Source organism: Anarhichas minor, unplaced genomic scaffold (assembly GCF_050575085.1).
Source record: "Anarhichas minor isolate MPS153535 unplaced genomic scaffold, ASM5057508v1 ptg000041l, whole genome shotgun sequence".
In the NCBI taxonomy this organism is placed as follows: Eukaryota; Metazoa; Chordata; class Actinopteri; order Perciformes; family Anarhichadidae; genus Anarhichas; species Anarhichas minor.
In genome coordinates, this window is record NW_027466487.1 from 2373766 (window position 1) to 2399242 (window position 25477).

Sequence of the window (25477 nt, forward strand, 5' to 3'; positions counted from 1 at the left end):
CTAATGTGTGTCATATGACCTACCCAGAGCTGGTCATGTGACTCAGTCCACCCTGCTGCTGACATAATGAAAGACGTCGCTCTGACTAACAGGTGATATCGATCCAGTTATAGAAACGACCGTTAAAATGAGGTAAGTTTTAACAAATATAAAGTGTGTTTTTGTGGTCAGGACTGTTTTGGAATGTGACTCGCAGCGTTGGAGGTTCACACGTGACTGCCCTGGCCTGTATTCTGATATGCATTGTTGTAAACGCAGGCTGTGGATGGAAACTCTGGGCTTCCTCTTTCTCTGGGCCTGTCTGGACTCGGCACACTCACGGAGCTGCTCGTCCTCCTTTTTCTGCCGAAAATCTCACCGTGTCAGCGGCCTGAATGGAGTCGATCCCGGGTCCCCTCTCTTCCTCACTCCGTACCTGGAGAAGGGCGCCATAGATGAAGGTATAAGTGCACCCACGCTACTATACGGCCGTACTGCATAGCAAGAGTCATGGTTATAGTTGCATTATGATTAGCTGCACATTGCAGACATCTTGTATTTTTTTTGATCCAGCCAGGAAACTGAGTCTGGTTGGAGATCTGCCAGGTGCCAACGTCAAGAGTTATGCTGGGTACCTCACTGTCAACAAGAAATACAACAGCAACCTCTTCTTTTGGTTCTTCCCTGCACTGATGGTAAGCTCAGACTATTAATTTACAGCAGAGGCTTTCCAAACTAATGTAATGTAGCACTGACTGCTACATTACTGTCAGTGCTGCAGTTTTGGGACAATATCACGAGGAGGACAAAGCAGACATCTTGAGATAAAGAGTCATTCTTGTCCTTAGTTCCTTTGGAACTCAACTTTATATGTATTTCTTACTGTGTCCCTCAGTCAACCTATGATAAGGAATTGCAGTTGATTTAGTCAGCAGCAGTGTGGGAATGTGAACTTTGTTTTGTGTTAAAAGTCACATTTCTTTTATTTTTTTTAAATTTTTGGTCACATGTCTACAGTGTGATGAACCTAAACCTGACCCCATTGTAAAATATGAATCTGCAGTCACCACTGGGTGGTGCTGAGATCTTAACTTTCCTGTGTTGTGCCCTGATGGGTGACAGGCAAAGCAAGATAAAGCTCCGGTCCTGCTCTGGCTGCAAGGCGGGCCCGGTGGAACCTCCATGTTCGGTCTCTTTGTGGAACACGGACCATATGTGGTGTATAAGAACCTGACTGGTAAGAACTGATCTGTCACCACATTACCATGTCATAAACATACACGGAATTCTTCTTTAACCTAATACACTTGAGCCCTGAGTCTGTGTTGGAGCATTGTTGACTGTTTTGTGTCTTTGCAGTTGGTTCGAGGGATTACGCTTGGACATCGAGATACTCCGTTTTGTACATCGACAATCCGGTACGTATTAGTTATTCATCCTCAGACAAAAAAGCCACAAACTAATAACATGAAGCGTACATTTCATTCAAGGTTTCTCGGCTCATCTGACCTTTTTTTTTTTTTAAATGTGCGTTAATATTTTCAAGTCTTTGAGGAAGAGTATTTGTTTCTCAAGGTTGGAACAGGTTTCAGCTTCACTAATGATGACAAAGGTTTTGCTCAAAACCAGGATGATGTTGGCAGAGATCTGTACAGGTAAATCAAATGCCATCCAACTCAAACATAGTGTTCTTGTCACTTGATCTATAAATCTGTTTGATTACTAATTTGTTTTTATTCCCATCTCTTCCTTTTTTTTTTTTTTTTTAAAGTGCTTTAACACAGTTCTTCCAGATGTTTCCTGAGTATCAGTCCAATGAGTTCTATGCTACTGGAGAGGTAAGTTCTTTTCTGTTGAAGTTTTGCAAATTCATCGAGTCTAAACGTGTAGTAGTGGGGTTACACACGTGGCTTTTTAACTTGTACACATCATACGTTAGTAGGAATTTCTACTCATTAGAGAAAATCATATAGAACACATTTTGGATAAGTTGGCAGTTTGCCTTAAACTATCACCGCAACAAGAACATCTGTCTCTGACAACAACAACCAAAAAAACCATTCTACATATTTAAAATATGGTCCTGATCTGTGTAAACCTTCTCCGACCCCGTGCAGTCTTATGCAGGGAAGTATGTTCCTGCCATCTCTTACTACATCCATAAAAACAACCCCACTGCCAAAGTGAAAATAAACTTCGTGGGGATGGCCATTGGTGACGGGCTCTGTGATCCAGAACTGGTGCGTATCTGTGTTGTCTTCTGATGGTCTTTAAACCTCCGTACACCCACAATCTGGTTGATTAGACCTCTGCTCGGGTTGAAGGTGGGCCGGAGCTTTGATGGGAATGTATTGGGTTACAAATCTTCATCTACCAATAAGAATGATAAAGGTGTCATTTATCCCGACCTGACAAAGCTAACAGAAGACTCAAAGATGTCACTCATTAGTTCTTACACGCAGTCATAAGACGAGGTCTATTCAGCCAGATTAACTAAAAAAACCACCTGTGTGGGTATTCAGAGGCTTTTAACTTCATCATATTGACTAATTAATGTCCCATGTCTTGTGAACGTTAGTTAATTACGCTCTCGCTCTCTTTCTTTCGCTGGTCCCCGTCAGCTGTTATAGTATTAGTGGTCTACGTCTCAGTCCTGTCCATGTGAAAATGAGTTTTTCTTTTTCTTTTCCATCTCAGATGCTGGGTGGTTATGGTGAGTTCATGTACCAAACAGGCATGATAGACGAATCCCAAAGACAGTATGTCGTCCAGCAGACAGACTTGGGGGTAAAACTCATCCGGCAGCAGAAGTGGGTGGAGGCTTTTCAGGTAAGAGGTGCTTCTTGATTTTGTCAGAACACATTTGTCCTCAGTTGTCTAGATTTGCATTATGTTCTTATTGTTCAATGATTTCCGTTTTTCACATTCAGCTGACCGTGTTGTTACCGTCTGACTTCAGGTTTTTGACAGCTTGCTGAATGGTGACGTGGATCCCTATCCCTCCTTCTTCCAAAACGCTACCGGCTGCACTAACTACTACAACTACATGACCTGTCGGGTGCGTAGAAACACCGGCCTCAAAGCTGCCTGTGTGACCTCTTGGAGCAAACATTTGAAAACTTCATATACAAACACACTACTTATTAGTTGAAACGGGTCTTTGCACAACCCACTACATTTCGTTCTGTGTGGCACAACAGGAGCCGGAGGACCAGGAGTACTTCTCCCAGTTTGTGACTCTGCCAGCGGTGCGACGTGCCATCCATGTGGGGAACCTGACATTCCATGACGGCTCGGAGGTGGAGAAACACCTTCTGCAGGATGTCATGAAGAGCATCAAGCCGTGGCTGGGGGTGCTGATGGATAACTATAGGGTGAGGGTTTTGGGATTATCCACTGTGTTTTGTCTGTGCAACAGTGGGACGATGCTTAGAAAGTCACCTCAATCCCTCTCTAACAGTCTTTTCCTGTTTGCTCCATTTCTACGTACACCCAGGTGCTAATCTACAGTGGTCAGCTGGATGTAATTGTAGCAGCGCCACTGACCGAGAGGTTCCTGCCTACTGTCAACTGGAGCGGGGCGGCTGAGTACAAAACAGCACCTCGTTTCCACTGGAAGGTTCAGCCCAGCGACACGGAGGTGGCTGGTTACGTGAGACAAGTGGGAGAGTTTTACCAGGTGGGTTGTTAACGGTTGTAAAAACAAGGTGAAAATGTACTCTGGGGACTAATGTTTTATATTCTGTGATCTGTCTTCTTGTCACGCAGGTCATCATCCGAGGAGGAGGACACATTCTGCCTTACGACCAGCCGGCGAGGTCCTTCGACATGATTGACAGATTCCTTTCAACACGGGGCTGGATATGAAGTGTTTTGGTCCTAAATCAGCTGATCAAACCACCTCCACTTTTAAAGATCATATTTTAGATTATTTATTTTAAAGACTGTCTATTGTCTCAGCCAATGCAAATCAGCACTTTGTTGACTTTTTAAACATTTATTTTTATTAGTTTTAGCAGGTGTGGGACTTTGGTCTGCTCTCTGATACAAATTGAAAAAGTTGTCTTAAAGTGGAGCCAGGTCCGTAGAAATCGTAGAAATTAACTGTATGAGGAAAATATAGTCTTCATTCAATCAGAACTTGCTTGATGATGAAATATAAAGGAAACGCCTTGAAACTACAGCTGATTTGTTTTTAAATAAAAGTTATTTTTACTAAAGCTGAGTGTCTTAATGATCAGAGAAGACCAATGAGTTTTCAGTGTTTTTCTGATTGACATCTGTTGCAGATCGGGCATTGTTGGATGGGATTTGTCCCTTCAAGTACTGTTTGGTTAGGCTAGAAAATGTCCACCAGGGGTCACTGTGCCTAAATACATTTCATTGGAAAGTCAGAAATGAAACTATTATTTCACTAAACTTCTGTGGGCGTTCAATGTATTTTTTAAAAAGTTGATACAATTTAATTTCTCATTAGCTGAACTAAAGTCCTAAAAAATACTAAATGAATCTCTGAAGAATAGGGGCCACTTTGCATGTTGCAACAATACACAATGCTTGTTAATTTCATTATGTTTGGCTATTGTAGTTGTTTCAAAATGTATTTGATTTGCTGCAGTATTGAGTAGTTTAAGTTGGTTATTTTTTTGACAAAGATGTTTGTGTGTACTGAAGTTACCTGCCAAGTTGTTTCAGGCAACTATCAAGATGTCTAGACAGTTTAATAATGAATGAGTATTCTAAACCTTTAAAGCACCTAACTATTTAATGAGCAGTTACGTCTCAAGGACACGCATCGGGGGAAAACTGTTGATCGGTTGATGTTAGTTTTTGTATCGTTTGATGTCAATGTTTTCTTCCAACGTTATCCTCAAATATTCAATCCATCTCTCTTAAGTTCATATTTTTCACTCTGGTTATCTGCACAGAAAATATTTGTGTCACTCGATTTCAAGTACAAGTAGTAGTGACATCAAATCACGTCAGTTAATTATTACAGAACAAGTGCTTTATTTTCATACCGTAATGTAACTGCAGTGATACTTTAACATCTGTACAAATGCAAAACAAAATTGAGACAATGTCATTACAGACACACACAAAATGTACAAAGTTATGCAGGCCAGAATGGATTCATCAGTTCATTACATATAAACAATGTATTTAAGCGCTGAAATGAGCCTCGACGTACAACAAAAGGCAACAAGTGCTATGCAAACATTATTTACAAACATGTACCACACATTTACTCCCTTCAATAAGAAAGGTGGTTTCATCACATGTACAAGATTACAGAAATTAATGAAATTATGTACAATATTTATAGTTTTAGATTTAAAATAATACATTTATAACATCATTAATACATAGGAATTGTTCTGGATCTCACAAATCCACAGAGACGCACTCACACTGCACTCTGTCCTTTTTTTGTCTTCCTCCGCAGTAACAAAGGTTTTTTTCTGGACCTGGACCCGCTGTCAAAAATTTAACTAGAGACTCTCATATCTAACTCTAAAATAGCAACATCCTCCGAATGATTCCAGTTGAAAGTTTTTTGAGGTCATTACCATCATTTTTACATGCGAGAGGTCAATTTGGAATGATCTAATATACGGTTTAAAAAACAACTTAAAATAAGGCAAGCTTCAGTTCAAAGGGTTGGTACGACAAAGCCCTTTTTAAGAGAATCAACTTCTCTCATTGACACATACATCAAACTGCACACACTGACTGATGACAAAAACAGTCCAAATGCATCAACAAAACTTGAATGTAACCCCTTATGAGAATAAAGATTCACATCCTTCATCTCTATTTTTCCAGAATAAAAAGGTCTCAAACGTAACCGTGCAGGTTCTTTACAATATGAGCTCTAGGTTCCCTTCCTTTATCTACAGACATGATGCATGCCAGGCACAGTCTCTCTATAAAGCCAAACACAGTTAAGTTTCTCGCTGGTGTGTGAAAAAGGGGGGGGGGAATCACTGAGAATTACTCGGACCTTAATATGGCTATTCTACCCTCTGGCATGACAGAGGACAAAGTGCATAGACAGCTCTGCGATCGCTCCACCTGTCAGTGGAATGTATTTCATCCATCCTACTGTAAAACACAGTGCATTATGGTCATCATGCTAATGAGTCGACATTCCTGGTCATAGGAAAGAGAGAAAGAGGAGTTGTGGTGAACATGAGAAGGCGTGAAATTTCAAGGCTGCGAGATAGATTTAAAAAAAGGTATTATTAATACATCCATCGCCCTGCAGAGGAGGCCTGAGAAAGAGAGGAAGAGAAATTGACGAAGAGGTCAGAGGTTAAATGGGAAGCGGGTACTTTTTCTCCTTGGTCAGCTGGTTGTGGGCTTACATACATCCATGACAAAACCAATAACAGAGGAAACTCATTAATAAAACACAGAGAATAAAAAAGGGTTTGATTGTTTGAAGAGAACGATTTGCTGTCTACAGAAAGCCAACAAAAGATTTTAAGAACGATTCAGGCACATTGTGACATTTTGAAAAGCACAAGCATAAACTGCTCCTCTTTAGAAACCGTAAAACACTGAACCAGTTGTGGGATGCCAGTCAGAAATAAAAAATCATGCGCACAGTCACTTTCTCCCACACTTTGTTTTTAGTTTTTCTTTCTTTACACACCTGCTGAACTTTGTTCTGCAGAGGAAAGAAGGCAAAACACAATAAACATAAACTAACTTGCATTCTCGAAAACGATGGAGCCTAGAATCCAGATGCACAAACACACAAGAAGAGGCCTCAATAATTAAAGCTTCAGTTGGTCCTGGAGAGCGGAGGAGTTTGTTTCAGCTGCCTCACTGGTATCACAGTGTGCAGTTCTGTAGCTGTAACAGCATCGTATGTCCTTGGGACCAGAGTGGCTTGGCCATGCTGATCAGAATGTGGACATACAGTAGAGAAGGTGATCAATACTGCAATGTATTGCTTCCAATTGATCATGTTTTCGCTGTCATGCTGTATTTCATGACACTCGTTAAGAATACCGCTGACAGGGAAAAGGTTAACAGTCATATTCGTTTCTAGGAAAGAAAAGGATCATTACACCTGCTTGCATATTCCTGTCTTCAAGACATCATAGGGACAGTTTGACTTGGCTTAAAGGCAGCAACTTCCCACTCACATAGTGTCTGTTGCATACACTCAACATACTGTCCGTAAGTGATATTCAGAGAATACATTGACTCATTGTTCAGTCCATAAGGAGTACAGAGATGTCAGGTCTGCTAATAGGGATGACAGTCTGAGGCTTATGTCGCTGTCCTCTGGTTCCATGACCACCATGGTCCTTTTTGTACCATTAAACAATAGAAAAAGTCACTTAAATGCTGCATGACATTAGCAAAACTGCCTTTTTGCTAAAAGCATAAAAACAGGTAAAAAATAAAAAAGAGGCAACAAACTAAAGAACATTTATGGGTTAATAGGGTTGGTCTATAAAAATACATACTGTAGCTACTGTATAAAGAACAGCCTCACAGGCCTTTGAGGTTTTTCTTGATGGAGGGAACGAGGGAGGTCAGCTTGTGCAGCTGGCAACCCTCAGAAAGCAAGGTCGGGGGGGTATAGTCTCTCTTGTCCCTAGTGAATGGGGTTAATGTCTGTGCGGTGATTGGTTTGCCCGTGCACACTGCTGCCCCCTACAGTTGTGGTGGAGGTGGTGATGGTGTTGTGCTGGATGACCTGCTGCTGGGAGCACTCTGGCGCTGGACTGCCCGCCTGACTGCTTTCTGGACCTGAGGAGACAGCAGAGACATCAGTGAGGATGGACAACATGTGCGTAGATTAGTGTAAGTACTGTGACCTTCATGCTTCTCCACAGAGGCTTCACAATATAATGTGACAGGAAAACAAATGATAATGAATGATATCAAAATAAACACAGACCACATTATTGTAAAAAAAAAACAACCAGCTTTATTAGCAGAAACAGATAAATGTCAACATATGACACATTATATTCACACCCAAAGTCTCACCTGTCATCCCAAAATAGACGATAAATGGAAAGCACAAAAATGGTAAAGTGACTCCATAAACAAGCCTGATGAAGTTCGGACACATTGAAGGTGACATCTGTACACGAGCTAGACTCATCGATGAAAGTCTCTCCCAGCCCAGTCTGGGAGTTGGCTCTCTTCTGTATAAAAGAACCATTCAGCCAGGGGGGATGTGAGTCTTATTTTCCTGCAGCAAAGTCACATAGGGAGGTGCCTTATCCTAATTACATGGAAATGTAACTTGTATCCGTATCAAAGGGTGGGGCTCTGATGTCATGCGCGGCTGAGCCGAGGCACAGTCCGGTAATCAGTGAGCATCTTGGGGCATCCATGAGAGTTTGGATGCCAATGTGCGGCCTGTGACGTCTTTCTCACATTGAGTCTCGGCTGCCTCTGTACGGAGGTGCTGTCGGATGGAAAAAACGGGCTCACACGGGATTCAGACTACCAACTCCCAGTCCAGGCTGGCTACCAGAGTGTGCAACACCCATATGTGAAAGGAAGAGTCCTGCCATGAGCGTGGGAGCTGGATAGCAGCACATAGGAGCGAAGAGTCTTGGCAGTCACTGTGTGTCCATCACACTTCAGTCTGAGTTTAAATCTTTCCTCTGGCAAGGCAATTAACATTTCCCCGCAGTGCTATCTGCACTGTATGGCTATGGCACACAGATGAAGGTGTGTTTTTGCTCAAATTCCCAAGTGTGTGTGTGTGTCTGTGTCTATGTCTGAGCTACTCACTGAGGTAACCTTGGGACTCTTTCTGCATAGTGGTGATGGGACAGTCCTTGTGTGTGAGGAGAAGCTGCTTGAGTTGGGTCACCTCGTTCTTGAGCATGGTCACTTCATTCTGAAAACACAGAAGAATTTTAAGTCCATCATCCAGGGAATCAACAATTTAAGCAGGCTACGTTATTATCCTTAATCACTTGTATGGAAAACAAACAGTGTATAACTTCAATGTTAATTTATAACTTGCATTCGGCTTAAGAATCTCAATATATAACTGCAATTTGGTTACACATGTTGGAGTTTGAAAGATGTTTACCAGACAGGGAAGGTCTAACAAATGATTCAGTGGCATTATGGGGATCAGGATCTTTTCTTTTTGGAGCTCTGCAGCTTTGATTTTTACCAACTGACTGATTGTAAGTGTTGGACATTTACACATTCTCACACCGATCCAACTTATTGCCATCATCTCTGGTCCAAAACGGGACAACAAACGTTAAGTTCTTGCTGAGGAGCTGTGTCAAAAATACATGCTGACTGTTGCAGTTTTCAACACCTGAAGTTCATAGTGTACCTGAAGCTGCATGTTGGTCTGAGTGAGCTCTTCTGCCTTCTTCTCTAATGAAACCACCCACACTTTTCTCTTCTGTCTGCATCTTGTTGCTGCCGCTCTGTTCCTTTCCAGAAACTTCCGCCGACGTTCATCCGGATCTTCGTCCACTACTCGTCGGCGCCGTCCACCGCTGGGTGGTGGAGACTGCAGTGTCTGCGTGGGGTGCATCTGCTGGGTTGCAGGCGACATCTAAAGCATGGGGAGAAAGGTATCAGCTCTCTGATGAGACCGTGTCTGTCTGTCTGTCTGTCACCATCCAACCAGACATGTAACCATTCTGACACACCTGGAAAACAGCCACCTGTCTGCTATCAATGCTCTTGCTTCCCTCAAAGCCTCTAAACAAGTATCTATACACTACCTCCTGCAGCTATTCCCAGTCTGGCAACTTCCCCAAAAACAACATCTGGTTGTGCCACGTGCCCTGTGAGCTGGGCTGTGGGCGTCAGGGTGACAGAGTGAGTGAGTGAGTGACTGGGCTGATTCACCAGCCTGCCCACCTTGTTAAAGAGGTGTCAGGAGGCAGTTTTCCACCGCCCACTTCCACTCAGACTAACACCACCAGACACAGTCAAAAGACTCATTTCTAAAAACATACATACACTGACAGATCTTGACATATAGTTGGCAAGGTCAAGTGTTTTCAGTCTTCAGATCATTACCATTTTTATGAGAACCATGGAAAATACAAGCTGCTTTAATGGCCTCTGTGCATACAGAGAGTGTTGTTTCAATGCCTTAATGATACATTTGGAACATACAGTGAATTGCATTTCTTGATGTCGGACTGTCCTTCATCCAAAATGCTTGGCACTGCAGAGGCCGTTAGACAATGCAACAGACAGTGTCTTACATCATGTTATTTTTTAAGCTGTGAGCAATATTTTTAAACTTTGAATTAGAATTAAACCAAATGTAGTCACGGCTAAGATGTTCCAGGACTATTAGCCAAGGCCGTCTGGTCATCATCAGGACCAGCATTTATAAAACTTCTTCAGCACCTGGAGAATGTTGTGGCCACATAATTGCAGCTTGGCAGTGCAGGATGGCATGGCCCTTAGTTTTCAAAAGACAGTACTGAGCATCCATTATAATGGCTACTTTATGGCCTCTTCTTGACCCTTTCCCTTCATGGCAGGCGTCCGATACTGACCTGAAGCTGACCAACCTCAAAAGAAAACAAATACCTTTGAGGTGGTTGCAAAGAAACTACTACTTGTCAGGGAAAATGTGTTCGTCCATTGACTTACAGCGAATTTTAAGCTTGATTTCAGCTATATTGTACTGCTATATATCACTAAATCACTAAAAGAAAACTGCTTGAAGGGTTAGTAAAGTGCTACCTTGTTTTTAGTCATGATACAGATATATGATATACAGTGGCTTCTAGCAGCATGAGAGGCATTAATGTGCAGTGTAGTAAATGTGTTATTGAACGTGTGGCTCTGCCTTTGGCTTGTCTAAAAGCTTCGTCTCTCCCGGGAATATGTGCTTTGCTTACATGTGAAGCAGAGTGCATTGGAGGGTGCGGTGAGGTCTGGTGTGGGTGCCCGGGATGGAGGTGGGGATTGTGGGAGTTGTGATGGGGGTTGTGTCCCTGCGGGTGGTGGTGTCCACCCTGGCCGTGGCTCTGGCTGTGGTGGTGGTGACCGTGGTGCTGGTACGCGTGGGGAGGGGCTTGCAGGTGCTGGTGCGGGTGTGAGTGCATGTGATGGTGGGCGCCTTGCTCCTGCCGCGATGACATCATCTCCATCATGTGGCCCATGGAGTTCATGTTGCCGTTGGCGATGGTACCCGGATGGTGTGAAAGTGCAGCCTTCAGCCTCTGAGGAGACAAAGTGGACACCAAACACAATGTTTAACATCATTTTCCGTTAAAAATATCTTTTTAAAGTTGGTACATGCTCTCATCAGTGTTCTGATTATCAACAGTTACAGAGCGGGTTCATGAGCTGACTAGGAGATGATGAATGGCTCCATAAATCCATATGTCAAGAGAACAAATCAAAGCCACTTAGGCTGTCCTCTGCCTCTCCTTCAGTCTTGTCCTTCTCCCGCTTTACCTTCCGTGATTGCCATCCCACTAGTCCCTCCTCCTCATATTTCTAACAGCCTCTCCCTTCTCTATGCATGTGTGTGTGCGTGTCAGGATGTCTGCCTGTGAGATGAGCTTGCTGGCAAGGTGTGAGCCTCAGACTGCCTTGCTGTTGACCCAGCAGGAGGTTTGTTGCTTTAACCGTGTGGTCTACTTAGCCATGACTGGACCGGTGTCTCATGAGCGGCCTGGGAGAGAGAGGAGAGAGAGAGGCTCTCTAAAGGTACGCTTGTGTTCCCAGTGTTTACTGAATGCACCTCTCCTTGAGAGTCTGTTTTTCTGGGCATCACATAAAGACAACCGCAAGACCAGAATATTTTTTCAACCCAAATATACAAGTGCCAAAGTATGTCATCAGGCTTCATCTGTTGTACACAAACCTAGACAAGTAAAAAGAAAACTCCATGTCTGAACCATTTCATGACTTCAGTAATAACCAGTTGAGAGAGTGTTGAGACAGTTCAAGTTTGATCAATGCCAAGTGCACTGCTGGCGTGAATAAATTATTTAATAAACCTAAATAAATGCTTAGGTCCATTCTTATATCCTGTCTACAATTAGTACATTTGTCACTTTTAGTAAAATGTTAGGAACAAAACTGAAAACAAAGGCATTCATTTAAAGGCTACTATTGTGAATTCCACAAAGTTTTCTATTCTCTTTCCCAGTGCACTCTTTCCTCTCTCGTCTCCCTTCCCCCTTCTCCCAGCTGCTGTCAGTGAGTCCATGCTGTGTCCAGAGCTCCATGTCTTTTAACAACCTTCACATTCATGATTCCCATAGGGAATCGCATCCAGCTGGTGTGGATCACAACGCCAAGACACGACCAGAGCACAACATCAGCCCTCCACTCCTCTCTCACACTGTTCATGAGTGGAAAGCTTTTTACCATGTAGGGAGGAGACAGTCAAATAAATCACTTTAGAAGTGAGGCAGCCATAAAAGTGCATACCCTCCTGGTTTGTATTATATTTACATATTGCATATATGTGTTTGTGAAAGGATTTATTTAGTAGTCCAGTTGTCTTTACTCGGCTTTCCATGCACAGCTTGTGTGATATAACAGCACATGACACCAGCACAGTGAAAGTGAGACCTTGCCAAGCCTGTTTTTTGAGTGTAATTTCTGCTTGTCAAACCAAGGGATGCCTGACATAGCAAAACAACACCACATCATCATGATAAGGATTTCATCTGTTGTCCCTCATTATTAATGTTATTCTAAATTTTCCCTTTTAATGTTGAAATACATCTGATTGCACCCTAACCCTTCACCACAGCCTCAGCAGCACAACTCTCAGGGGCCACAACCCTCCTTCTTTGCGACGGGTGAGACAGGGGTTAAAATACCACAGAGTGTACACCAACACACAGCTGGGGGCCACAAGCCTGCAGCTGTCTCCACAGCATCACAGATATACTGAGACTCGTTGAGGGTAACAAGTGGCAGCGAGTGAGTCTGACTTACTGTAATACATTGTTGCTATCAACAGTATTAGTTACGTTTTTGAAGCGGATTCTTTTCAGTGTAAACATGCAGAAATAACAGCTAGTTGACATGCAACTTAAACAGAAAATGGATTTAAACAAGCTTACAGATATCAATCAGAGTCACCAGTGTCGACAAGGACATCTTCCATGTATCACAGGATGAATTCTGAAGCTGACAGCCCACACTAAACAACTTCCCTTCAGCCTTCAGCCTGTCAGTCAGCACCAGAGAGGTGAGGCCCTCCCCTCTTGTGAAAGAAAAAACGGCAACAAGAGTTTGACAATCTCCTGCCACTTAGTCACAGAGCAGGCAATCACCTGAATGGACAGAAGCCAAAAGAATCTGCTGGCTGCCGGTCTACCTCTCTACTGTGTTTTTGAGGTAAAGTAGTTGGTGTGAAGGTAAGATGCTCATCCGCAGCTGCCTGACTCTCTGTCAACCAGGCTCCAGGAGACAGAGAGGGTAAAAGGGAGGTGAAGGGGGGCAGTGAGAGAGAGAGACCAGGGGTGGGGGGAGATTAGATGGCTTCTCGTGTCTCCTCCCCACACACATCAGCCCAAGACAGCTAGTGCTCATTTATCAGTGTCTCTGAGAGCTGTCCAGCTGGCAGTGCAGCGCTATCTGTTTATTAATTGAATTAGCCTGCATCTGAAGAGGCCCAAGAGTGTCAGGGTACAGAGGCAGGTCAAAGAGCGGAGGGGCCTCTCCAAACGCTGTAGTGGGGATGGTCACAAGCCGGATTAAGACAAAACACAAAAGAAAAGGACCATGCATGATAAGAAACAAAGGAACGTGTAGCAAGAGAAGACAATAGATTACTTAAATAAATAGTATTACAGTAACACACTCAAAACGTAACAGTATTGTCAAAAGAGAAAACCCTTACCGTGATGTAAACTTATTCCTGAGGCTATCTCTGCACAAGTGCCTGCTACTGCTCCATCTGAAGTTGAGACTCCAGCCCAGTTAAACCCACCTCTGCCAAAACTTAAGTCTTTGTATCCAGAACCACAGTGACGCAACTATGGGACGTTAGCAGAGCGATGATGAGCAGGCTGTGATTCTTAAACACCTTCATCAGCTCCCTAATGACTGTCTAACACATGGTTGCATTTCCCCAGACTGCACTAAGCACAATAACTTAACCACCACGTTCATTTTACTCTAATAACACACACACACACACACATATACATTTCTCCTGCAGCAACATGGCCGCTACAGAAAACAGTCATTAAATCAGCGCAGGTGTTAGCCTGTGGTGGCACAGGGCGCTCACAGATGGGATGGCACGCAGTCTGTCCAACCACTGTCTGCCCTGCTGTTGTTGAGAATTGGGAAAACGACACAACAAAAAGATGAGCAGCCCATGACACCATGAAGACATGTCAGCTTCTAGCAGGGCTAATCTATAAACTAGCAGTCTATGTAATCACATGCAGTTGACACATCATTTCATGCATTCTGTAAGTAGTAAGCCTATTGATTTTCCATTGTTAAAACACCATCCCTGGTTCAGCCATCTTTTGCCCAGAGGGGAGGCGTCTCCTCTCAGATCTTTGCCCCCTGACCTCTCCACTCCCTCTCCTTTTTTAGGCTTTTCTCATTTATGTGGTTTCAGGGACACCAGGTGATCACCCATTAATGATATTTATTAATGGCTGCTTCATCTCTGACACAGGGGGCTTTGAGTGATGTCGCTGTGAGTGCTCTAGGCACATCCTGAGAACACACTCAGGTTGCTCCTCGCCAGATGACTTCATATCTATTAACCCTGGGAGGAGGAAGCAAGAGCACAGAGCAGGTACAAAGGGAGGAGACCACACCCGCCTCAGGATGGGTAAATCACACCCAGCGAGGTCAGGGTGAGCACTTTTATTCCCCTTAAAAGTGGAGCAGAGTACTATCAGGGGACCTGTGGACCTGTGGCGCCGTACAGCAGATTTAACCAGTCTGTGGAGTCTGTGGAGTCATTGTTTAAGTGCAAAAAGATCACAGTTTTAAATGGAGATCTTCAGCTGCACATTAAAGACTCCATGGAGAAAGCTTAAAGCTTATGTCTGTCTCTGTCAGCCTTTTCTGTTACACTATAACAGCACAGTGATCATGTTTAAAAACACAATATTTCTAATTGCATGATATATCATAGCTGTAACATTCCTGGCAGTATTTTTCGTGGGCCAAAGCCGCCTAGCTCTCTAAACCCGACATGGGTTCACCATATGCAGTTGAAAGCAGGAGTTTGGCTCTGCTGCTTTGCCAAACACTCAGAGGATCTAATTCCATCCTCCTCATCTCCACCACCACCACTACCCACCCGTGCCTGTCTGCAAAACCCACCCTCTGTGCCCTAAAACTCCACGCCCCCATTAGTTCAATTTTATTAGATTTCCCTCTCGCCCAGAGAGGCAGTAACGTGTGCCCCCCCCCCTTCCCCCTCTCTCTTTTTCTCTCACACACACCTCTTCCCTGTTCCTCCACCCCCTCTTCCTCTGCTTGCCAAGAGCTGGGGACTGTTAAACTGATTTCCTCGGGGAATGGAGAGGCAGACAGTCTGATGGGAGGGCTGTTATGTCGCCCCCTCTCTCCTCTCACGGGTTCTGGGCCAAGCTGATCAGAGCCGGGGCCGAACAAACCGTTCCTGTGGTTCCAGACACAGACGGGGAGATGGAGATAGTCCGGGTGTTCTGCCATGGCCCGACGCTCAGGGGAACCATGGCGGTACGGGCGCAGCAGGACACACACCCACTGAGGAGCATGCTCCGAACCATGCACTCATACTCTTGGCAGCTTCTCTCCACCCTGTCAAGTTAATGGATGGGCCTCTGACTCCAGTCTGTATATCCCCACTGTTCCCTCTCTTGTAAAGCCCTGCTCTAGTGCAGCCTACATGGTTATCACTACACCCACTGCCACAATCTTGAATACAGAGAATGCCTCAGAGCAAGCCAGACAGACAGAGCATGAATACAACATAAACCCACAACATATGTCTTCATTTGTATAGCATCAAAAGCAACAAGCAAATGATGTGTCATCATGCTAATTCGATCAAACATCAATTTATGCGTGCTTAAGACAACTGACCTCAAATATTTGTCTATTTTAGCTGAAACAGGACCCTCTCACTATTTATATACATTATACATATTCAAGCTGTTTCAGTTCGACATTTGCATTGGGATCCCACTTTGTTAAGACACCCACAGGCACGAGATTCCAATATGTCAAAATGACAGAGAAGCAAAGAGAAAGGAATATGAAAAAAGAATCACCATGAAGAAAACAGAAGTGGGTCTAATGTGTAAAGCATTAACTAGTTAGGAGATGAGGTAGTGAACTAACTGCTCAATATTGACTATTTTATCAGACTGAATATCTCTGACACAACAGACTTTTTCCCCCTCCAGTGTTTGGGAGGTCATTTTGGAATCGCTCACTGCTCCAGGGGGGCTCATGGTGGCTGGACCAGTCCAGTCTGGCCCGTGTGGTTATGGCAGCTGGTTTACCCAAGCTTGGCTCTACCGGAGCCCCGTCCCATTCACGGGCCCTGAACCATGACCAAATGGACTTCACATACACCTCCCATCAGCACAGCTAAAACAACACGCAGTCATCCAAAGACAAACAGATGCGACACTCTGCGCCTCAACCGCCACCCTTGTCCCCCCCCACCACGCACACACACACACACACACACACAGTCACGCACACGTGTAACTACTCAGGTATAAATGTACCAGTATATACACAGTACTTAAAAGACCTCGCTGTATTCTAGCTTTACAATGTCAACCTTGAACTTTCAGCTGTAGAAGTTTGTGCTTTTTATCAAATTTAAAATGACAGAATCTCGTTACCTGCAGACGTTCACTCTTTGTTCACATTTCAATACATGTTGAATGTAAATGTTTCAGATCGATGAGTGATGTCGGTTACATTTTAAGCTGAATGGCTCAAAGCAGGTCATTTGACCTGGCCTCAAAACCTGTTCCTGAACACTGATGTAAAATGCTATACGGGTATGTGACACGTTTTTCTACTATCTTACAATAGAAGTATTACAGTTGTTTTTTTTTTAAATAACAATAGTAGACAATAACCGTGGCCTGTTAACTTTTGCCATCGTAAATTCATCTCAAGTCTCATAGTTCAGTAAATATGATCACAGAGTGTAGGTTGTTGCATTACGTTCTATTAAATAATGTGGAAAAATAAATCTTGATAGTCTTTAGCAAATATATCCAGAGGCTAATATTATTCTATTATTCAACTGTGGTTAAACACAACTATGGTTAAACCCATTGTTCATTATAACAACAATCCTATTGGTGAATAATGCTAACAAAACCTGTCAAATGAGAGGCAGACCATCTTGACACAGCATGTTCGTTTACTTCTGATTTACCATTACTACGGCATGTATGCGGTCCACTTGTCTCACTGGCAGCACAGTGAGGCAGTGAGAGAGGGGCCCCTCTCTGGTCTGTGTCCAACACTGATAAACTGGCAGACACACATTGATCCAGCAGCTCCTCAGCCCTGCACTCCACTCCGCTGAAACCACTCGCCCTCCATAGCAATAGAAAGAGACATCACATGTTTATCAACTACAAAACTGACTTTGCATCCAAGCGCTGACATTGACCGCTTTCTCAATGCAACACTGCATCTCAGCGGATCTTGCCATGCGCTGCGTGTCCTGGTTTGACTGCTGTTTATCGCACACCCACACGTTTACTTAACTAACCACACATATGTACATAACAGCTGCATCAAATACCATCTGTGAATTGTGAGTGTGCACACAAACATATACAATACACACACACATAGTCTATAGCTCAGTGAAGCAGCCTGCAGATTCAGCTGTGTTCTTAGCTCACCGTCCCTCTCTAATGACCTCATACCCTGACAATGCCACCATTCATACAGATGTTGCTTACAAAACCTGGAGTCAGACTCCTATTGTGTGCACTGCTCCTCCTCACAACAAGAAGTTTAGCCAGAGGTGCTCCCGTACAGTGGAAGGAAATGGATGGAACACGTAATTGGGTTACCATGTACACTGATAGTTTAATTTCTTACTTCATACTGAGCTAATTGCCGTGTAGCAAAGTTGAAAACTGACAAATAATTTTTTCTTGGAATGTCTTCACAGTACATGCATGTAACTTTCGAATTTTTCACTTGTTCGCTGTTTAGGCCAACACTTGAACATTCAGCCTATTAACCTGTAACTATACTGAAACATAAGAACAGTAAGGGTTGTGTAAGTGAAATGTAAAAAGCTACATTAGTGTGCTAGAAACACTTTGATTATTGGTCCTCCTGTGTCCTATGAAATGTTTCTTTAAGAGACGCACTGTTTTTTTCCCTCCTCAAGTAAAAAGGAGTACATTTAGAGCATGCCAGGAATTATGTCATCCACCCATCTAGTGCCAGCTCAACAGCCAAGAGAGCTGCAGTGAAGGAACATATAGTATTGTTTACCTCGTAAAAAACTCAGCACCTAGCCTGACGCTCAGTGACAAATGAGTAGTAACAATGTAAACAATAGATAATTGGGAGATAATAAAAAACACATTTTCATACATCAGCCCCAAACTGTTTCAAAGCCCCTCTGTCTGAAATTAGCAGGCAAGCGGGATGTGTGGAAAGCATGGAGCTCATTTAAAAGGGACACAAAAACAATGCAGAATTTGACCACAGACATGAGCTGAGTCCCATAGTGGGCACTCACAGATGTTATTTAGAACCAACTTGATAAGGGCCTGTTTGGGCTTCCCTTGTTATAGATGACAAATGATAGTGAATCTCTTTCATCACACAAACAAAGGTACCAAACCATCTGAGCAAGGGATGTAGGTATTCAGGGGAGAAAACAATGCACGTATGCACATGCGTGCTGCATGTCCACCAGCATGCATGTGTTATGTGCATGTGTGTACATCTCATTTGATGTTGTTTTTAAGTACCTGACTGTCAATGAATGTCCAAGTATGTGACACCATGCAAAGGGGATGACACAGAGTTGGAGCAGTCAGTGAGTGTGTGTGTGTGTGTGTGTGTGTGTGTGTGTGTGTGTGTGTGTGTGTGTGTGTATGTGTGTGAGTGTGTGACTGTTTGCGAGGCCCTGTGGAGAGCTGGCTCTGAGCGTTGACGTAATGCTTTGGCCGGCGTGCTGTGGAACTTGGCCTCCTCTCTGCAGCGCTTCCTCTACGCTGTGAGGGTCAACAATCCCACAACCTCCAGCACACAACACACACCATTCTATTCCCCAGACCACAACAGAGCAGAACACAACCACACCCGGCACCATGAGCACCCAGTCCTTCACAAGAAGAAGAAGAAAAAAACAAAAACACACTTGAACTAAAACTAATAAAACACTCCCAAACAACCAGCTAAAAGCAAAGAGGGGAAGACATACAAATCAGTTACTGCACCATCGGGCTTTGCTGTACCACTTAAACGATGGCACTTCAGGAGAGAATCAGAGATAGAAGGGAACAAAGATGGGCACTGATGCAGATAGAGTCTTTGGCCCAGAGAGCACAAACAGAGAGCTTAGAGCGAGATATGAGTCCCCAAGGGGCCACAGCAGTCCTTCGGCTCATTAACTATTTACACCAGAGACAGGCCTCCCTGCTGCTCTGGCCCACCACAAAATCAATTAGCCTTCATTAGCCGAAGCTCTGGGCCTGCTCTCTCTGGCAGGGGAGGGTTAATCCTGCTACCGAGGCCAGTTTCCACAAAATATCAACAAAAAAAAAATCACAATATGAGCAAACATGCATGCACACATACAGAGTAACAGAGGAAACAGAAGTCCTTTCATGTCACTTTGCAAAGAATTCTTCCAATTTCTCACCCTCACACACAGTTTAGTGTCTCAGAATATCGATACCATCTCTCGCCTTTCAACTCCCCTGCTCACTCTGCCTGTCTATCTATTTCCTTCATGTCTATCAAAGTCCCACTCAATCCCCTTCTCCGCTCGCACGATGTAAACGTTGAGCAGAAAGAGTGCATCCAGGTCCGTGCTCCGGGGGTGTGGGGTTACAGTGAGGAGATTTCCCATTGGCGGAAAGTCAACATGGTCGGGGTAATGCGATTAGGGCCGGATTGTGAACGTCGCAGGGGACACATGGGCCTGATCATGGCCCAGTTATCCGATAGCGAGGCCGTATTTATCGACCTGGCCCGGGCACGGATATTACAGACATTAGAAACCCTGTCTATGCTTATGAAACCTACGCTGGAGATCGCACTCTGATAACACAATTAGTCTCTCACTTTCTGTCCACAATCACGGAATTCCATCAGTTGTGTTCAGACATCAGGGAGCAGAATCTCAATTGATCCACATTTGGTTGCTGTGCCTCGTGTCTGAATGACCAACTAACCAGAAAGTTGCATGGTCGCGGGGCCTGTAGCCATTTAGTGACTGCATATGTTTATGGGAGGACTAACAGAGTATTTACAATTCAATTACATAGATAGGAGGAGAAAAAAAAGAGTAAGATCTGCCTGGATGATGGCCAGGGGAGAGATAAGCCTAATACACTAATATTGTGTTACCCCAGCGTGTTACCATAGGAACAGTTGAAGAGATTCAAAAGACTACAAAGACGATCAATCTTGAGAGAGCGTGAGGAAGAGGGAGAATTAAATGCCCTGGGAATGCTCCCGCTCTACTCTATCAGAGCAATAACTCTTCTAATGACCTCTGCTACCTCCTCTTGCTCTCTCTATCTCTATCTCTCTTGCTCTCCCTCTCTCTCTCTCTCTCTCTCTCTCTCTCTCTCTCTCTCTCTCTCTCTCTCTCTCTCTCTCTCTCTCTCCACAAGATGTTTCTGTCCAGCAAATTCAGCTATCAGTGAACCTTTCCAAACACAAAGAGCAGCCAATGCTTTTCATTACGGACTGTGATTTCTTTTGGATATCCAAGTCATGACACTTCCACTTTCCATTTTCAGAGTTATTTATTTTGAAAACAAAGATTGGCTGGTGGTCATGGCGCTACAGGATTTATCAAGTCTTATCACCCCGAGTGTAACTGTCCGTCCATTTGACATTAATCAGGTGTATAGCGTCAGTCATTGGCATCAGTATTAGCAGTGCTAACATGCAAAGCTGAACCGAGTGGAAGGTTTCTTTCTGTTCATTGTTTTCGTCAGTCGGTCTTCTGACTCTCGCTCTTTCTGTCTCTCCTCTCTCAGCTACGTCTCATTCCCACTGCTCTAACTGCCTGCTTTGTGAAGGATGAGGTCATTTGATTTTTTTCCCTGCTGTGTTAAACTAGTGCTAACAAGTTGCAGGACCTACAAAACATGTTCTGTACATTAAGATATACATCAGGCAGTCGGTGGGCAGCCCAGCCACAACCACATAAAGGGCCCTTTATTCCAGCCAGAGTCTCCAGCGCTGCACTGGCAGGTTCAGACACAGCTTTGATTACACACTAAATGATGAAATCCACACAGACCTAAGAGCACAGCTTTGCTGGCACAGCCCAGTGGAAAAGAAAGTTGCAACACGTTGAGCTTGAGCGTGTGCACTTATGTACGTGCGTGTATAAATGTGTATGTATCCATGTGAATACATGCGTACACTCACCAGTTTGGCTTCTGAGTGCATGGAGGGAATGTGAGTGGAAGAGCAGGAGCTGTTGTGGGCGGGTCCTTGCATACCCATCATATTGGAGCCCATTGACATTTGTCTCTCCATCTGAAGATTACAATGACAACAGTCAAACTTTCAAGAAATATTATTCCCATATACCACAAAACTTTTTCTACAAGATGAATCATCAAAAAACAATTCATTTAGCGGTGATCTATGCTATTTTTATGTCTGACCAAGATGCTCAAGATAACTGTTTTAACAAAAGAAGTGTTTGAATATCAAGTGTGAAACTCATCCTGCAGCACAGTAGGCTAAGGGGGATGAGGTGAGAGAGCATGAGAGCCTGATTTCTCATGACAGGCTGCACTGTGCGCAGCTCTGTGTGATGATAACTGGAGCTGACCCAAAACAGGAAGCCAGCACGGAGGGACTTAACACAGGAAGCCGGTGCAACAGGGGTATGTGTGTTTCTGATAATAGTGTGGTGGGTGTCACTCAGACCAACATATCAAACCCCGGCCCCTCCTGGTGCAGGATGTGTTAACAAGGTGAACGAGATGTGAGTAGGTGTGAGTTAGTTATATGAATGCATTTGAATCTGTCTTCATGTGTGTATGTGTGTGGTTACTGCCTGCCTCTTAGTGACCCTGGTCAGTGTGGCCATGTGTCACAGCTGAGACCTGAATGTGGGGAAATCAGCTGGTTAAGCTGACAGGGGTGAGAGGTCACCTGCGCAGGGCGATGATGTGAGCAGTGCTCACTGAGCAGTACACGCAGGAAAGAAGAAACCTTTGTGTGAGCGTCAGCATGCACACGTGTGTGAGCTGCTGTGGCCTCCCAGCTGCTGAACTCTGGGTGGTGTGCTGGTCTCCATGGGGAATGGCCCCTCTCCACCCCCCCCCCCCCCCCCCCCTTTGCCTGACCCCCGCTTCTCCCCCCTCGTCCACAGAGACTCAGGCCTAGAACCTGACACACAGCCTTAATTGCACTAAGTGTGTTTTGTGTAAAAATATCACCCAAACCTGCACCCCTTTCCTGAACCGTCAATCTTCCCCAAAATCGCTTAGCTCTTAATTTAATAAACATGGGAGTTTTTTTAGTCCATACCATAAACACAGGCTGTCTTGTGTTACAATGAGAACATATGTTGTATCATTAGAATCCTGATATGAGGAGCTTTCTCTGGGTTGTTATCATTCCCCGCTTCCCAAAGTCGGTCCTCTAAGTCTTTTTGGCTTAATTACAATAAAGTCTATATTCTAAACCCAGATTCTAAACCCTTCCTTAAAAACTGTGCCAAATCATTTCAATGGTGATGGAAAACATCCCAAACTAATACGTAGTTTATGTGCAGTCTGAATTTACACTGTCGTCACATATGAGTGAGTGACTCTGCCTCTGCATGTGAGTGAATGTGCTCTGTGCGCTGTTGTTGTACTCACAGGCATCAGCACGGCTGAGGAGCCAGGCATGGTCGGGTCTGGCAGAGTTCCAGGCATGGAGGCTGGCAGAGGCTGTCTCTGTCTGTTTCGTAGGTGCAGCAATGAGGACAAAGAGCCGGGGACAGGCCTGAGAAGACACACACAGACAAAACATTCAGACATACTTATTAATACTACACATTTCATATTCAGACAAAATATGAAGATGTATTTTAAATGATTGATTGTGTTATATCCATTTTTGACAAATACATTAATAAATACCCCTTATATTGGCAGTATTTACAGTACACGGACTACAGTATAATGTCATAGTAGTATAAATCATTCATTAATTGTTCAATTTCTACACATAAATGCTAAAGGTTTAAAATAATATTGATGTTTATGGTATGTTTTAAACCCAAGTTCAAAATAAGTTTACAAAATGCCTTAGCCTGAAAAAAAACCTTGAGCTATTCCAAAAGTCTACAATGTGAGATCACTAAACTGTTCTTGCATCTTAAAAATAATTCCACACATTTATTAATTTCACATCTGTGCTATTTCAGAGCAAATGTTTTCCCCCCCCAACTTCTTTCGTTTTCAGTTTCCACTTGTTTCTGCAGCTACAAAGTCAGAATGGAAAACAAGAGTGTGTGGCTGTGTAGTCACGCTGCAGTTGAAAGCTGAGGCATCTTGGGAGTTTTTGGATGCACTTAAAACAAGCACACTTTATGTAGTACAATGGATGAATAACGATGATGACGATGATGAATGCATAATATTTGTCATCACAACCACGAGACGTGCATGACGAGAACCACTTTCAGAAACTGCTACAGCGGTGGGAGTCCTGTGGGGGAAAAAAACCCTCTTGGTGACCACAAACGTGTGCACGGACCAACAGGCCTATCCACACTCACGGCCACATCAATAAATCACATGGAAAGATGAGGCCCGGGCTAAGCTTAAACTATTGACAGAAGTCTTGTCACTGGCTGAGGGCTGCAGCCATCCAAACAGCCAGACCAGTCCATCTGCACGCAGCGACATCATTCATACAACCAAATCCCTGCTTGTAAGAACACAGATTCCCAGCTGCAGGGTGCAGCTACACCCTCATGTATGCAATATGCAGTCCCAACAGCTTAAAAGCATTCGCTACTTGACTCTTAAATAACTTGTATCAGGAGAATCAATAAGTCTCCACATTATCGATATCATCAGGATGAACGCAAGCTCCATTTCCTTCAGCATTTAAAAATTTGTGCAAACAAGAAGAATTTAGCTGTTGGACGGGTTAATTGACCACATCATAGCCTGGATTAGCGTAAGAGTGAGTAGTAATGGAGTGATGGCAATTTAGGAGGGGGGTTGCACCAGAGCAAACGCTCCCCCACCTGAATAAATAACTGTATTTTTCCAGACCTAAATATGTGCATTTACGCTCCAGACATTTAAGATTGCTCCACACACAGCATCATTACCATCCCCGACTGTGTGTCATTCCTGTCTAACATCCCAATTTATCACAATCACACTCATTTAGCAGCACATATGACATCTGAGCAACACTGCGAATCCAAACATTTCCACATGGGAAAAGTCATGAAAGTACAATGAGGTATGCAGTGTAGCTGCGCGCTACATCAACACAGCTTCCCTCTGCGTTCAGACTCTGCCATCGTCCAGGATGAAGTAACAGTCATGAAGCAGCGGCAGTGGCACGCAGTTGATTTTGTTTGAACTGTTTTGTGTAATTTGCATTCCGTATGATGAATGATGAGATGAATGTGATTTTCTGAAGAGATTTTGTCGCCCCAATGCTGTAAAAACTTTGTTTACATCTCTTTAACAACTTGAAATTGGCTCATTCATGTATTTAATTTTGTTTAAAAAATTGCTTATTTATCATATCTAATTTATTTTTGTATAATACGTGATATCCAAATATTAAATGCATTACAATGTAGTCCTTTGTATATCTACATACAGATTATTACACTGTTTAATATGCATATCTCAAAGACCAGCATAACCTTGTGCATGCTATACATCAATTATGCTGATTTAATGATTTAATTTACACTTTGAGTGAGAGTAATGGTACATGGTCCTGTTTAGACAGATTGCCAGAGCAACTTTTATGGGAAATCCATGAAGCTGAGGAATAAAAAAGGTTTTTTAACTAGGTTCTGGAAGTGATTGTAAGAAACTATTTAAAGTCCGGTGTGTGCCAGAAACAAACACTTCTCAAAATCTGCAATACCAGATCAATGAAATGCTTTCAGATGCTGATATTGTCATTAGGAAAGTCAAATCACACTGCAGTCCATAAGCGGCAGAGGTCAGGACACGGCACAGGCAGGTCGCTTGGTTGTTGCAGGTCAGACTCCATCTTTCTAGAGAAGAAAGGTTCCTTTGAAGCTTGTAGCAGGTTGTATTGCTGCGCCTGTCACCTGCAGCAGAGCAGGGGAAGG

At 43.7% G+C, this 25477-nt stretch overlaps 2 protein-coding genes across 2 annotated transcripts in view; one reads left to right on the top strand and one right to left on the bottom strand.

The window, feature by feature from the left end:
- cpvl (carboxypeptidase vitellogenic like) lies at window positions 1-4199 on the top strand. Its single transcript, XM_076108835.1, has 13 exons — window positions 1-132; window positions 259-440; window positions 553-674; window positions 1102-1216; window positions 1339-1397; window positions 1555-1634; window positions 1751-1817; window positions 2097-2219; window positions 2677-2808; window positions 2939-3037; window positions 3180-3353; window positions 3476-3658; window positions 3748-4199. Exons 1-13 carry the CDS (start codon window positions 128-130, stop codon window positions 3844-3846), a joined length of 1440 nt encoding a protein of 479 aa, XP_075964950.1. The 5' UTR covers window positions 1-127; the 3' UTR covers window positions 3847-4199.
- Window positions 4200-7150: 2951 nt separating this feature from the next.
- The window catches only part of creb5b (cAMP responsive element binding protein 5b), a 29547-nt gene continuing 11220 nt past the window's right edge, over window positions 7151-25477 (bottom strand). Inside the window, exons 5-10 of the mRNA XM_076109282.1 lie at window positions 23016-23142; window positions 21565-21675; window positions 10857-11180; window positions 9317-9544; window positions 8752-8860; window positions 7151-7749 (exon numbers count right to left, since the gene is read on the bottom strand). Coding sequence (XP_075965397.1) covers window positions 7595-7749; window positions 8752-8860; window positions 9317-9544; window positions 10857-11180; window positions 21565-21675; window positions 23016-23142 — 1054 coding nt within the window. The 3' untranslated portion in view covers window positions 7151-7594. The remainder of the gene's footprint in view (window positions 7750-8751; window positions 8861-9316; window positions 9545-10856; window positions 11181-21564; window positions 21676-23015; window positions 23143-25477) is intronic.